Source organism: Cetorhinus maximus, chromosome 4, assembly GCF_964194155.1.
Source record: "Cetorhinus maximus chromosome 4, sCetMax3.hap1.1, whole genome shotgun sequence".
NCBI classification, from domain to species: Eukaryota; Metazoa; Chordata; class Chondrichthyes; order Lamniformes; family Cetorhinidae; genus Cetorhinus; species Cetorhinus maximus.
Genome location: NC_135882.1, coordinates 38,871,545 through 38,887,385, shown reverse-complemented (window position 1 = coordinate 38,887,385; position 15,841 = coordinate 38,871,545). Strand labels below are relative to the sequence as shown.

Below are 15,841 nucleotides of genomic sequence, written 5' to 3'. Positions count from 1 at the left end.
ATGTCTCTCATTTACTAAGAACTGAAATCTACAGTTTAAATTCTAAAGCTCCCAGCCTTAAGCTGGATTTTAACAAGGTCTCCACTGGATGAGCAGTTGGGTTTAGTTAAAGAAACAGCTGAGACTGGTTCCTCTGTAACTGGGTCAGCTAGCCTTTGTCTCAGGAGCATAAAAAGCCAGCCAACTTAGTGCGACTTAGCACTTGAGCGCTGGGAGTTGGGTGATTAAGGGAGTTAAGGGAGGAAGGGCAAGAGGTGCTCCTTTGCTTTTGCTTTTGGCATTTGATAACATAAGAGGAGCGGCGGCCTTAAAGAGTGAGGGGAACCAGGCCCGAGACCAGAGCAGGACCTGGAGACAGCATGAGAGGAGCGGCAGCCTTGGTAAGTAGGACCTGGTGAGTATTTTTACTGTCCAATTTTTAAAGTAAAAATTGGTCTTTAGTTTAGATTACATAGTGTTTAAAGTATAAGAAGTAAGGTCCGTAGGATATATTTAGTATTTATTAAACTACAGGAAGTAAAAGTAAAGGGAGTAGTAGTAAAGGGATTATGTCATGGCTGAGCAGCTCGGCCGGGTGGAATGCTCCTTCTGTGCGATGTGGGAAGTCAGGGACACTTTCAGTGTCCCGGACGACCACGTGTGCAGGAAGTGTCTCCAGCTGTAGCTACTTGAAATCCGCATTTCGGAGCTGGAGCAGCGGTTGGTGTCACAGTGGAGCATCCACAAAGCTGAGATAATCGTGGATAGCATGAACAATGAGGTGGTCACACCGCAGGTAAAGAGTGCACCAGTGGAAAGAGAATGGGTGACTGACAGATAGAGTTAACACACCAGTCAGATGCTGCAGGAGTCCCCTGGGTCCATCTCCCTCTCTAACAGATTTTCCATTTTGGATACTGGTGGGGGAGATGGTTTCTCCGGGGAATGCAGCAAGAGCCAAGTCCGTGGCACCGCGAGTGGCTCAACTGCACAGGGTGGGGGGAGCGGGAAGAGTAGGAGAGCAATACTGATAGGGGATTATATTGTAAGGGGATCAGATAAATGTTTCTGTGGCCACAGATGTGACATGAGGATGGTATGTTGTCTCTCTGGTGCCAGGGTCAAGGCTGTCAATGAGAGACTGCAGGACATTCTGAAGATGTAGGGTGAACAGACAGAGGTCGTGGTCCATGTAGGTACCAATGACATAGGTAAAAAAAAGGGATGAGGTCCTGAGAGCAGAACATAGGGGGCTAGGGAATAAACTAAAAAGCAGGACCTCAAATGTAGTAATCTCAGAATTACCCCCAGTGCCACGTGCGAGCAAGATCAGGAATAGGAGAATACACCAGATGAATGTGTGGCTGGAGCGATGGTGTAGGAGGGAGGGATTTAGATTCCTGAGGCATTGGGACCAATTCTGGGGAAGATGGGACTTGTACAAGCTGGACGGGTTGCACACCAGCAGAATTGGAATCAATGACCTCGCAGGGGTATTCACTAGTGCTCTGTGGGAGGATTTAAACTAGAGTGGCAGGGGTATGGGAACCTGAGCGAGGAGACACAAAAGCAGGAAACAAAGATAGAAATCAAAGACAGGATAATAGAAAGCAAAAGTGGAAAGCAGAGGAAACAAGGACTAGTAGTAAATAGGGCCATAGTCCAAAAAATGTGTAAAAATGTAAAAAAGACAAGTCTAAAGGCATCGTATCTGAAGGCACGGAGCATTCGCAATAAGGTAGACGAATTAACAACGCAAATAGATGTAAACTGTTATGATATAATTGCAATTACGGGGACATGGCTGCAGGGTGACCAAGGCTGGAACTGAATATCCAAGGGTATTCTATATTTAGGAAGGACAAGCAAAAAGGAAAGGGGGTTGGGTGGATTATTAGTTAAGGATGGAATCAGTGCAACAGTGAGAGAGGACATTGACTCAGAAAATCTAGATGTAGAATCAGTCTGGTTGGAGCTAAGAAGCAACAAGGGGTGGAAAACATTAGTGGGAGTTGTCTATAGGCCTCTAAACAGTGGTGATAAGGTAGGGGAAGGCATTAAACAGGAAATTAGAGATGCATGTAACAAGGGTGCTACAATAATCATGGGTGACTTTAACCTACATATACATTGGGCGAACCAAATTAGCAATAATACTGTGGCAGTTGAATTACTGCAGTGTATATGAGATGGTTTCCTTTTTAAACCAGTAGACCAAGGAACAAACTAAGGAACAGGCTATCCCAGGTTTGGTATTGTGCAATGAGAAAGGGCTAATTAATAACCTTGCTGTGCAGGGTCCTGTAGGGAAGAGTGACAATAACATGATAGAATTCTTCATTAGGAAGGAAAGTGAAGTCCGATCTGAAAACAGGGTCCTAAATCTAAACAAAGGAAACTACAAAGGTATGAGAGGTGAGTTGGCTACGATAGATTGGGGAACTTCATTAAAAGACATGACAATGGATAGACAATGGCTGATAATTAAGGAACGAATGTATACCTTGCAACAGTTATACATTCCTTTCTGGTGTAAAAACACAACAGGAAAAAGCAGCCTAACCATGGCTGACAAAAGAAATTAAGGATGGTATTAGATCCAAAGAGGAGTCATATAAAGTTGCTAGAAAAAATAGCAAGGCTGAGGATTGGAAGCAACTTAGAATTCATCAAAGGAGGTCCAAGAGATTGATTAAGAGGGGGAAAATAGTGTATGAGAGTAAACTTGCAAGGACATAAAAATGGACTGTGAAAGCTTCTGTAAGTATATTAAAAAAAATAGATTAGTGAAGACAAATGTATGTCCCTGACCGTCCAAAGCTGGAGAATTTATAATGCAGAACAAGGAAATTGCAGAGCAATTGAGCAATTACTTTAGTTCTGTCTTCTCGGAGGAAGACACAAACAACTTCCCAGAAACACTAGTGAGCAGGGGGAATTGAAGGAAATCAGTATTAATAAAAAAACAGTGCTGGAGAAATTAATGGGACTGAAAGCCAACAAATCCCAGGACCTGATAATCTACACCTCAGGGTACTAAAGGAGGTGGTCATGGAAATAATGGATGCATTGGTTGTCATCTTCCAAAATTCTGTAGATTCTGGAACAGTCCCGGCCGATTGGAGAGTGGCAAATATAACCCCACTATTTAAAAAAGGAGGGAGGAAACAGGGAATTACAGACCGGTTAGCCTCACATCAATAGTAGGGAAAATACTGGAGTCTGTTATAAAAGATGTGATAACAGGACACTTGGAAAATATCAACAGGGTTAGACAAGTTCAACATGGATTTCTGAAAAGGAAATCATGTTTGACAAACTTATTGGAGTTTTTTAAGGACCGTAACTAGTAGAATATATAAGAGGGAACAAGTGGATGTGGTGTACTTGGATTTTCAGAAAGCTTTTGATAAGGTCCCACATAAGAGGTTAGTGTGTAAAATTAAAGCATGTGGAATTGGGGGTAATATATTGGCATGGATTCAGAATTGGTTAGCAGACAGGAAACAGAGTAGGAATAAATGGGTCTTTTTTGGAGTGGCAGGCGGTGACTAATGGGTTACCGCAGGGATCAGTGCTTGGCCCCCAGCTATTCACAATATATATCAATGGTTTGGATGAGGGATCCAATTGGAAAATTTCCAAGTTTGCTGACAACATAAAACTAGGTGGGAATGTGAGTGGTGAGGAGGTAATAAAGAGGCTTCAAGGCGATTTAAGCAAGTTGAGTGAGTGAGCAAATACATGGTAGTTGCAGTATAATATGGATAAGTGAAGTTTATCTGCTTCAGTAAGCAAAACAGAATGGCAAAGTATTATTTCACTGGTGATAGATTGGGAAATGTTGATGTACAAAGGGATCTGGATGTCCTTGTACACTGATCACTGAAAGCAAGCATGCAGGTGCAGCAAGCAGTTAGGAAGGCAAATGGTATTTTGGCTTTCATTGTGAGAGGATTTGAGTACATGGGCAAGGATGTCTTGCTGCAGATGTACAGAGCCTTGGTGAGACCATACCTAGTGTATTGAGTACAGCTTTGGTCTCCTTACCTAAGAAAGGACATACTTGCCATAGTGGGAATGCAGCAAAGGCTCATCAGGCTGATTCCTGGGATGGCAGGTTTGTTGAATGAGGAGAGATTGTGTTTATTAGGCCTGTATTCACTGGAGTTTAGAAGAATGAGAGGGGATCTTATTGAAACGTATAAAATTCTGACAGGGCTGGACTGACTAGATGCAGGGATGATGTTTCCTCTGGCTGGCGGCCTAGAACAAGGGATCACAGTCTGTGGATATGGGGTAGGCCATTTAGGACTGAGGAGAAAGTTCTTCACTCCGAGGGTGGTGAACTTGTGGAATTCTCTATCACAGGGGCCAAGTCACTGAATATATTTAAGAAGGAGATAGATAGATTTCTAGATTCTAAAGGTATCATGGGGCATGGAGAGAGAGCGGGCATATGGTGTTGAGATAGAGGATCAGCCGTGATCATATTGAGTGGCAGAGCAGGCTCACAGGGCCGAATGACCAACTCCTGCTCATACTTTCTAGGTTTCTAAGGGAAGAGATGTTGTGTATTGAAAATTGCATTGTACATTTTGTCCACTTAAAGCTGCTATACACATATACCAGCAGAGGGAGTCAAGAGTGCAATAAAAGGATTCCATTGTTTTAACAGAATGTGCAGTTCTGATTCCGAATGCTTCTTACTGAATCTCACAGTTCTTCCCAAGATCTTCATAACCACTTTCTCAAGAGCCTTTAGGGATGGGCAAAAAATTATGGCCTTGACAGTGACACTCACATCCCATCAATAAACTTTAAAAATGTGGGCCAATTTCAAATTTTGTTTGATAACATTCGTTGAGAATTTTTACGACATTAAAGGCGTTCTGTTAATATAAATTGTTTATTCCCTACTACTTCCCATATGCTCTTTTTGTCTTCTGTCATGAAGACAGATGCAAAATATTTGTAAAACATCACTGCTATATCCTATTCCATATTTCCTCATATCTCTGCCTCTAAGGTACCTATGTTCACTTTCACAAATCCCCTCTTTCATACAAATGGAGTTCTTACAATACATTTTATATTTCTTGCTTGCTTATACTCATTCTATTTCCTACCATATTATCAATTTCTTGATCATCCTATGCTAATTTCTAAAATCCTGTCAATTCTCAGGGTTCTCTTTGGGAGCATCACAAACCTCTTCTTTCAATCTAATACTATGCTTAACATTTTTTTACTAAACCACAGTTGAACCACATTTTCCATGGAGTTTTTATCCCTGAAGTCAATGTATGTTGAGAATTATGAATTAATACTTCTATGCTCACTATTGCTTGTCTCCTGTCATATCCTTTATTCTAATTTCCCAAGATATAGCTTAGCCAAGTCACTCCTCATACAAATTGGATTTGTTTAAATTTAATAGCTGAGTTTCAGGCTTGATGACATAACTCAATATGGAATACTTTCACAATATAATTTATCTTCCCCAGAGGATCTTGTACAATAAGTATTTCCTCGATGCTAGTTGAGAAATCTGCTGGTGGGTTCTCCATCACTGTACCGAAAGCCTAAATTAATATATGCTTTGGGATTCCTATAGCTCCACACACTATAAGATTGGCCTTATCCGCAATCTCAAAATAGGGCCCAAGCCATTTGATCTCCGTGCAAGCTTGACATCAAAATTGGGCATATCAAAGCTAGCCTATGGGATAACAGCTAACCCGATCAGATCATTGCTCACAGTGTATCGTGCATATTTATGAATGAGCCTAAGGCTGCCACTTTGGGACCTGAAAAGTGCCCAGTGTACCTCAAATTAGGGGGAGGCGGTTGCATAGTGGTATTGTCACTGGACTAAGATTCTAGTGACTCAGGGTAATGTTCTGGGAACTTGGGTTTGAATCCCACCATAGCAGATGGTGAAATTTGAATTCAATAAAAATCTGGAATTAAAAGCCTTATAATTACCATGAAACCTTTGCTGAGTGTTGTAAAAACCCACCTGGTTCACTGATGTCCTTTAGGGAAGGAAATCTGCTGTCCTTACCTGGTCTGGCCTATATGTGACTCCAGACTCACAACAATGTGGTTGACTCTTAAATGCCCTCTGAACAAGGGCAATTAGGGATGGGCAATAAATTGTGGCTTGGCCAGTAATGCTCACATCCTGTGAATGAATACATTTTTTAAAATTAACCTGGAAGGGTAAGGTATCCCAAAAATCTGACCAACAGGGGAAGTTAGCCATTTCACTTGCTACTGCTCAGTAGCAGCAGGAGTGTTATTTTCCACTAACACAATGCTGTTGTCATACCAAAAAGGCATTCTGCCTACCACACAAATGAGTAATGAGGTATATGAATTTCAGTGCCAGTGTATTGCCAGGTACATAGGCAGTAAGTCCCAATGACTGGCAGATGGTATCAAACAGCATGTCCCTTCAACTGTTCGCAATAAGCAGAGTACTGATCATACTCAACTAGGCTGTTTGCAAAACCCAAATAAAATGTCTCACATTAGATGTGATTCCATGACTGGGCAGCACTTGCTGAACAATCCCCTGTGTGCTAAGAATTATACTAACATAATGTAGCATTATCAGTTGGGCTTTCAATGTGGCTCACTTACTTTTGATAGAAGCTACATATACTCATATGCAGGGACTTGCCCTCTGCAGCTAAAAGAAACATGTCTAGAAACATTGTGCCTTTTTTGAATTAAACAAAAGCATATAATAATTCCCTAATGCATTTTCCATGGCAATGCCTCCACCAATCAGTTGACTTGCCAACCAGTCAACAAGCTTTTTCCATGCATTATAAGCTGTTGCTCCCTTTGAAATTTGGCATTCTTGCATCTGTCTTGATGAGTGCAAGACAAAAAATTTCAACATGTCTCTTTTTTCAGCAATACTATAAGATTACTAATTAGCACTGTCCCATTTCATATCTAGATCAGAAAAAAGCCTATTCCCAAGTTAACACTTCTATATTAAACTATTGATTGTAGAAAAATAATGTGGAAACACTAAAGGTCAAATAATCTGCTCATTATCGGATAATGTATATAGAGACACACAAAGCCTTGATATGCTGAAGAATCTGCCTCCAACTTTTTTAAGGTTTTTTTTTGTTTTTAAGCCTTTATTCATAATGCGTTCATTCTTGGATTGTACTGTCACACTCCTGGCTCAGTACACTTTATGATTATTATGTAATTCAGAGCTGCTCATTTGAAGGTTTTATCACATCATTACCTTAGCAACAGGGAGGATTGGTCAATTACTGTGTCATCTACATTTATGAATTCTAAATATATACTTAGCTAAGTAAATGCACAGCATAGCAACAAAAATCAACATTGCCAAGTGCAGCTCATTAGGTTGACAATCAGTTATTCTGTCCACTTTTTTGTTTATCACACTGAACAATAAGAGCTTAGGATCGACTGTTAAATATCAGATCAATGCCCTGCATATTTCTAAAACATTCGCTGTCCTCTCAGTGGTTCTCAACTGGAGTCTGCAGACACCTTCCAGGGGGTCTGTGATGTGAATCCAAACCACAGGTGGGCAACATGGGTGACCTCCAATGGCGCTGAGGTCAAGAGTAAGTGAGTGAGCTGCAGCCAGAGACATGATCTGCTCGTTCCGTGCTCCTGTACTCCTTCTCTTCCCCTGCTCTTGCTCTGTCCAGACTCCTGTTTTCTCTGGGCTCCTGCTATGTCTATGTTTCTGCTCTCTCTGGGCTCTTGCTCAGTCTAGGCTTCTGCCATTTCTGGGTTTCTGCTCTCTCCAAACCTCTGCTTTCTCCATGTTCTGCTTTCCGCATGCTTCTGCTGTCACCATAGAGTGCTCACCATTGCTCCTGCTCTGCCCTGCTCCCCAAGTTCTTTTTCCACATTTTGCTCTCCCTGGAATCCTGCTCTTCCTGGGCTTCTGTTCTCTCCATGCTCGTGCCTAGGATCAAGAGACTTTGCAGTGAGAAGGAGACATACCCATCTGTGATTTCAGATTTCCAATATCTGCATTATTTTGCTTTTGCACACCTATCTAACTGATATTTGCAAATTAATACCTGTTTTGCTAAAACTATCATTGAAACGCACTTTACATGCAACACTTTCACATAATAATTATTATGTAGCATTATAATGCAGCTGGGGAGGGGCTTGTGATTACTAATCCATTTGAAAAGGCATCCTTTAAGAATAAGTGTTTGAAAACCACTTCTATTTAAACTGAAATAAAAACAGAACATGCTGGAAAAACCCAGCAGGTCTGGCTGCATCTGTGGAGAGAGAAACAGAGTTAACATTCTGAAGAAGAGTCATATGGACTTGAAACGTTAACACTGTTTCTCTCTTGACAGATGCTGCCAGACTTGCTGAATTTTCCCAGCATTTTCTGTTTCCATTTCAGATTTCCAGCAACTGCAGTATTTTGCTTTTATCTATTTAAACTGAGATGTGAGCCTTATTATTTAAGCTGGATTGCTATTGCTTCAACTAATATTCCACAGAAAAATTGGTGCATTTTAATAGCATTTGTGTTACTGCAGGTGTTCTGTGAAATGAGCAGAAGATGAAGTGCAGGCCCAAGTCACCATGCAATTATTGTGCATTTCAAAGCTTGCTCATTTGTAGCTTTAATCACATCATTACCTTAGCAACAAGATACGGCCTTGAATTGTTTTAACTGCTCAGCAACTTGCTTATTTTCCTTAGCTCTTCTGTCCGCCTTGTCTTTGCTCTTGCTCTCATGTCACACAAGCCTAGATTGGTACTTTTCATTCTTGATTTTTAACATCTCATTTACCATTGCCTTATGTAAAGTATGCCATCAATGCCAGAGATAATTTAAGTCTTCATTGCAATTATTGAGCCAGTGCCCATTTTATTGCCAGTCTCGGGACCAATGACAACCCTAATGTTATACCAATGTTATTGTTAGTGTCAATGCCCATTCCGTGTCATGGTTAATGTCAGTATCAATGTCAGTACTAGTGCCAGTGCTATTCCTCGTGCCAGTTGTACTGCCTTCACGAGTGTGTCAGTGTCAATTCTGATTCAATAAACATTACCAGTGACAGAATTAGTTGCAAGTGTCACTACTGGTACTAGTGCCATTGTTAGTACTTGTGACATAGTCAGTGCCAATGTCAGCATTAGTGCAAGTGCTCATATCAATCAAAAAATTGGAAGTGTTAGCATTCATGTCAATGCCAATGGCAACAAGTGCCAGTTTTAGTGCCAGTGCCAGCCAGTGCCAATGCCAACATCTGTGCTAGTGCTAATGACAATGACAACGTCAACCCTGTGAAATACTTTTACATATTTTTTACTCAGCATGACCAGCAAGTATGGTCAAGTAAAGAATAGGATTGGATGGAATGAAAGGAATGTTGGGTGGAATTTGATGCCCTCCTCTGTGGTGAGTTTGGTGGCTTGGGCATTTAATTGGGCAAGAAGGTGAGGATCCCACGATCTTCCCACCTCCACCCCAAATAAGCCCATGGCCAGAAGGTTCATGTATGCTCTTCCCACCCCGTCGCCAATTGAGGCCCTGAAGTGGGCAATTAATGGGGTTAGGGTTCAAAGGCACTCAGTGCCTTTCAAGAGATCTAGAATCAAGGCAATGGGAAGGAGGTGAGGAGGGGAGGGAGGGGGGTGGGGGCACTGAGAGTCCTGCTGATGACCCCTACCTCCTACCCCCTCCCCTGAAACTCCCACAGGGTCTCCCATCCCACGACACTTCACCTGTGGCCTGGGCCTATGATGATGCGGGGCCCTGGCTGGGCGTCTAACCAGCAGCAGCCACCTTCTCCCTCGTGGTGCTGGCAGTACAACAGGCTGCAGGATGAGTTTTCATCGCCTATGAGCAGATGCTGCATGTTTTGAGGATTCCTCTGAAGGCCCTGGAGGATAGATGAAAATTTGAAAATTTAGTAATGATACTTAGAAGATATTAATTAGAAAGCATTCAACCATGGCTGATGTGTTAAAGTAAACTGAAGGTGCCTGTCATTATGGAAAATTAGATTAAATCAATCAACTTATTCTGCTGAATATCAGTCTTACTATCAACAATGCTCAGAGTGCCTCCTCCTCTGCCAGTGTCACTTCCATGAACTCCGGTGGTCTCCTGCTGCTCCTGGCTCTCTCCCTCGTATTCTTAGTTTTCTTCTCCTGCAAAAATGATAGAACAGTATTAAGAGTGACAAATGAGTATGTAGTGCACATTGTGAAAACGAATTTCAGGCAGGTGTCAAAGGGATGACAATGTCATGTGTTTGCAGAGAGGGAGTTTGCTGGGAGGCTGTGCAGGTTGAACACCTCAGAGGAGATGAGATGACAGCAGTGTTGTAGGCAGCAATGAAAGAGAGAAATGGAAGATGAGTTTCTGTAAGGAGTGAGAATGAGAGGTGGTATGGTGAACCATTATGATTGCTGGCGATGAAAGTGTTAGGAGGGTGTTGGTTTCGGAATTGTATGTCTTAAAAAAGTCTTCTGTAGATTAACTGTAAATCTTCATTAACTACTAGAACTATTTACACATACAGTAAAGGGTACAAGCTAGCAACTGTTTCCATGCTTAGGTCTTGTCATGTTTCTGCTCCACACCATACTGACCCTGGGTCTGAGTCATGTGCCTTCTTATATCACAGTGTGGGCGGTACTATACAGTAAAATCCCCACCATTCGTGGGGAGTTCCATTCCCACAAAATCTCACAAAGGGTGAAAACACAAATGGCAAACATACTTTACAATGGGAATGAATTAGATAAGTTCCAGCCATTCCCAAAAGTTAAATTTTTAAAGGAAAAGAGGCAATAGAGACTATGGGCTGAATTTTCCTCCCATCGGCAGTGGGGGGGGGGGTGGATGTTGATAGGCGGACGCACTTCCGATCGGCACCCCCAATTGGAGGCGCGGTGCCATTTTACATGGGCGGCGGGGGAGCACGAAAGAGCGCACTCATCTCCCTGAGGCTAAGTGCTGCCTCAGGGAAATCAGCTCTAAATGTGAAAAAGCTTAAAATAGAAAAATAAAATTTCCCTAACATGTCCCCTCATGTGAGAATTTCACATGAGTTGGGACATGTTCATAATTTCCAAAAAAACTTAATTAAAATTTTTTAAAACTCTACATAAAACCCCATCCCACCCATGGATGAGGTTTCATGTTTTTTTTAGTTCCTGCCGGGGCTCCTGGCCTGCCCGCCAACCTTAAGGATGGACGGGCAGGTCCACTGATTATTTTAATTGCTTTGTCAATCGCCTCAATTGGCCATTGACAGGTCGGCGAATGCGCATCTGATTTAGCTGCGCCCCCGTCTTCCTGAGAATTTAAATGGGGCGCGGTGACGTCGGGAATTCCACCTGACGTCACTGCGCGTCATTTCATACATCGGCAAGCGTGCCCCGCCCCCCCACTCGCCGACGGTAAAATCCAGCCCCATGTTTTTGAGTAAATTCAAGATCATTTTAGTACAGAAATTGTTTGGCAACACAAGAAAACAGGAACAATGTAAAGTTTGTCAATTACAAAGTAGTACAATTTACAAATTACAGTACATTACTTGAGAGTGGAGGTTGTCATGAAGCTATTAATGTATATAATATTATTGGACAATATTTTTCTTTTAAAATAGAGGTTTAGTCTGTGGGTGTGTCTTAATTGGATTAAAGCCAGCTAGTCTGGGTGCTTTGATGGTACTAGTTTTCATATGGAAGAGAGATAGCGTGCATTTGCATTTTTTGAATAGATCATTCAAGAATTGGGGTGAAAACTACCACCTAGCTAGCAGATACCAAGCAATATGTTTATATTACTAATAGAATTGGTCCCATGAAAGGGGTTTTATTGTTGAAAGGTGGAGTTCAAAGAGACTGGTGATACAATGAGAATTTACATTCAGTGAGCTGTGCTAGGTATAACTTCAGTAGTTTTGTATGTGTAGGGCAGAGGCAATGTGAGATCAAAAGCAGCTGTAAGCCTCCAACTGTCTCCACAGGAACCAACCTGAAAAGAACCTTATTTTGACTTTGTAAGGTGAAAATGCTTTGCCTGGTGTCTGGTTAAGTCTATGGACTGCTGTTGCCTTAATGGAGATTAGTTTGGGAATTTGTTAAAAGTTATGATTGTAGTAATTTGTAGTCATGTGTATATATTTAACTTGTGTAAATTAGTAAAATGTTTCATTTAGCTTAATATAAAACCTCTCGAGAACTGGTGGTACGATTCCTGAATTTAGAGCTGCATCTCAAACATAACAGTTAAAATTATAGGTTACGACAGTTGTTTAAAGTTTCCCTTTGGGATTTTTAAAAATAACTCCACTTTACCAACTGCCTGGTCATAACAGAGGTAGCTGGAGCAGGTGACGTGACTGATGCAGGCATTGATGTGGATGTAAAGAATGATGTTATTGTTGACTGCTTCACCTTTTATTTTTCAATTTGGTAACTGTTCTTGTTCAGGAGAAATAGCTGTGTCAATCGCTCTACAAAAGGCTTCTTTCCATGCTTGTCTCATTGGTGGTTGCCTGTTTTTTCAATTCTTCAGCTGACCTTATGAGATCTTCCATCATCTTGGTTGTGAATTGAGACTTCTTAGTCTCTTCTTCCTGCTCCTGCTCCTGTTTAGGCTCATTTAATCTCATCAGTTCAACCAATTCTTCCATAGAGAGTTCCTCTTGATGAGATTGGCGCAACTCATCCACTTCAGCTGTGGTGATGTCTTCAAATCCCTCCCCTCCAACTTCTTTAACCAAAAGTCAACAATCCTCACCACTTTAGCATTCACATTGGGGAACTCTGTAAAAGCATTCACAGCCTCAGGCCAAATGTTTTTCCAGCAGGCATTAATGGTTGAAGCTCTAACTTCATCCCATGAATCCTTAATTATGCCTCCTGCTAATGAGGATGTTGAATCCCTTCCAGCAATCATGGACTGTGGTTGAAGGGTCTGCTTCCAGAAAATAAAGGATGTGGCTGAAACTTCGTCGGGTGTAGTAAGCTTTGAATGAGACAATGATCCCCTGGTCCATTGGTTGGACAAGTGAGGTCGGATTTGGGGGTAAAAACAAATTATGAACATCTGGATGGTTCTCGGCTAGAGACTGTGGATGCCTAGATGGATTATCAAGGATTAGTATGACCTTTAAAGACAGGTTATTTTCCCTCTGATAATTGCCGACCTCTGGCAGAAGGCAATTAGCAAGCCAGTCTTCAAATACTACTGCTGTAAGCCAGGCATTGCTGTTAGCCTTCCAAAAAACTAGCAGATGAGATTTATTTTCCCCTTTGAAAGCTCGAGGGTTTTCTGACCTATAAAGCAGCATTGATTTACATTTAAAGCCAGCCACATTGGCATAAATCAGTTTGGCATCTTCTTCCAGAACAGACCAGTTTAGGCTGTGTTGAAGACCTGCTCTGTCTGGTAGCCTCTCCTCAATGTATTCCTGCAGCACCTTGGGAAACTCTCCTGCAGCTGCATGGTCAGCTGAAGCAGCCTCCCCCACCAACTTCACATTATGCAGCCCGAAATGCTTTTTAAAGTAATCAAAGCATCCTGTGCTGGCTGAGAATCTTTTGGAAGTCAAAGGAGAGGCACCTTCTGCACCACCTTCATCATCACTGGTCACCTTCTGCATCACCTTCAATCATCATTGGCACGTCATAACATTCAAGGTTATGGGCCAAGTGTTGGTAAATGGGATTAGCTAGGTAGGTCAGGTGTTTCTCACGTGTCAGTGCAGATTCGATGGGCCAAAGGGCCTCTTCTGCACTGTGATTCTGTGATTCTGTGATCACCAGTGACACCACCCTCTTTACTATTCTTTGTGTTGGTACAATTCAAGTGCTTTGTTTTGAATGATTGGACCATTAACTGGGGTCCTCCCTTGAAGCTGGTGCTCTATCCACACGTTCAGTAATGTTTCCATTTCCTCTAAGTGTGGATCTCTCCTGCTCACAGAAGTGAACTTGAGGTACAACTACCAGAAACACTAACAGTGGCCCTTATTTTTTCTTCAGACTGCCTAATTTGGTGATTGTGGATTCATTCACAGAGTATTCCCTGGCCACCATGGTAGCATTTGCACTATTTCTCAGTCTATCTAAGATTGTCATTTTTGTTCAAGTGCCATCACTTTCTTGGGACATTTCCTGCTTGACTCTGACTCACTCATTTTTAGTAAAGTGCTGTGCTGCACCTGTACTGCAAAATACTGGTCAGGAGTTATTGTATCCTGTAAATCACAGCAAACCACGCACAGTTAGAGACGGCGCATGCGCAGAGACAGCACATGATCAGTGCACGCTTTCTATGTGGGAAATTCAACAAGCAATGTTTTTTTATGGCATGTGAACCCAGTGTTTAATAACCTTTCTGGACCAACATGTGTTTAGGTGAGAAGTTTAACATTTTAAATCACAGATAAGTGAAGCTTTGAGGCCATGAACCGTGATTGGGTGCATAAAAACATTTGCACGGCTAAAAAAAAATTCACGGTAAAGGGGGTTGCGAATGGCAAGAATTGACTGTACTCTGTCCCACATTAACCCTATATGTGCCAGACTCATACTACACCACCCCCAAGTCCTTATCTCATATATTTGGAGTTATTCTAGTTTACTTCGTGTCTTACATTGTTATCAGTGCCATACTTTTACATTGTCATTACTACATTGTCACCATTACACTCTTAGCACTATTATTGCATTATTACTACCCATCTCCCCCTTTCAAGTCCTTGAATTTAAAGGTTCAGGCAGTCTGGAGGCCTTATAACCCTTCCATATCGCGTTCGCAGTTTTGTCAGAGGAGTGGTAGGCTCAGTCATTGCTGGTTCTTCCTATGGGTCTGGAGGTTGAGCTGGCATCTGGATATGCTTTCATTCTTGTCTGCCATTTCTTCATGTTGAACTGCACTTGGTCAGCCTGGCTGTCACGTTGATTGGTGGTTGCTGCTACTTTAACTCTTTTCCTGCAGGGTGCACGAACATTGCATTTGTCTCCATGTCACTTCTTTCACTTTTTCCGTTGTCGTGTGGCTTATCTCAATGTCCTCTGTGGCTGAGGAAGAGCATCCCTGTGGCGAGAAGAAGGTTTAGTGGTATGCCCACCTTGGCTATTCACTGGCGGGCTTGGACGGCTGCTACCAGGCTCTAGCATCTCTTTTGGCTTTGGCATGCTGGCTGGGAGCTGCAACATATGCACAATGGTTGCAGTGTTGACCTGCTGTACCGAGTTCAGGGCTGGAGGTCTGGATCTGCTCTTCGACACTACGCTTCTCGCCCATCATGTTGTTCAGGATGGATCATAGTTCACCAATTCCATTAGTTTTGGTCATTAATTCTGCATTCAAACAACAGTCAGCATCTTCAGCAATTCCTTCTCCGGTTCCTTGCATTTTTCATGATGTTTATCAGAGTCATCTGATGCTTGAAGTTCGTCAAGTTTTAGTTGAAAGTCTATCTTTGTTGAATTTGTTTGGACAGGTTCACTAGTGAAGCATTTCCAGTCCACTTTCAAATGATCTATTTCCTGTGAGCAACGCTCCAGTGTTTCTCATCAGCTCTCGTTTTTCCTTATCAAACTCTGTTTCTGTATGTGAAAGTTGACTCTCTACACTGATCAGTTTTTCTTGAGCAAAGTATAATTCCCCGGCGCTAGCTTTCAAGCTCGCATTCTGTAATTGCACTTCTGCCAATTGTTTTTGAGACACTTCATGCTCTTTAGTCAAACCTCTACCTTTGTTTGCCACTCTAAGTGTTTGATTTTCATCTGTTTCTATGGGCAGAATCTTCGGCTCGGCGAGTGGGGCGGGGCCTGCTCG

General features: G+C 42.1%; 1 protein-coding gene across 2 annotated transcripts in view; it reads left to right on the top strand.

Annotated features, from left to right (window-relative positions):
• The first annotated feature begins 229 nt into the window (after window positions 1-229).
• ppp1r17 (protein phosphatase 1 regulatory subunit 17) overlaps window positions 230-15,841 on the top strand; it is a 161,879-nt gene continuing 146,267 nt past the window's right edge. The window contains exon 1 of one of the 2 annotated variants that reach the window (XM_078539684.1): window positions 230-380. In XM_078539684.1, coding sequence (XP_078395810.1) covers window positions 360-380 — 21 coding nt within the window. In that variant the 5' untranslated portion in view covers window positions 230-359. Of the gene's footprint in view, window positions 395-15,841 lie in introns of both variants that reach the window. The other variant, XM_078539686.1, reaches the window with a different exon arrangement.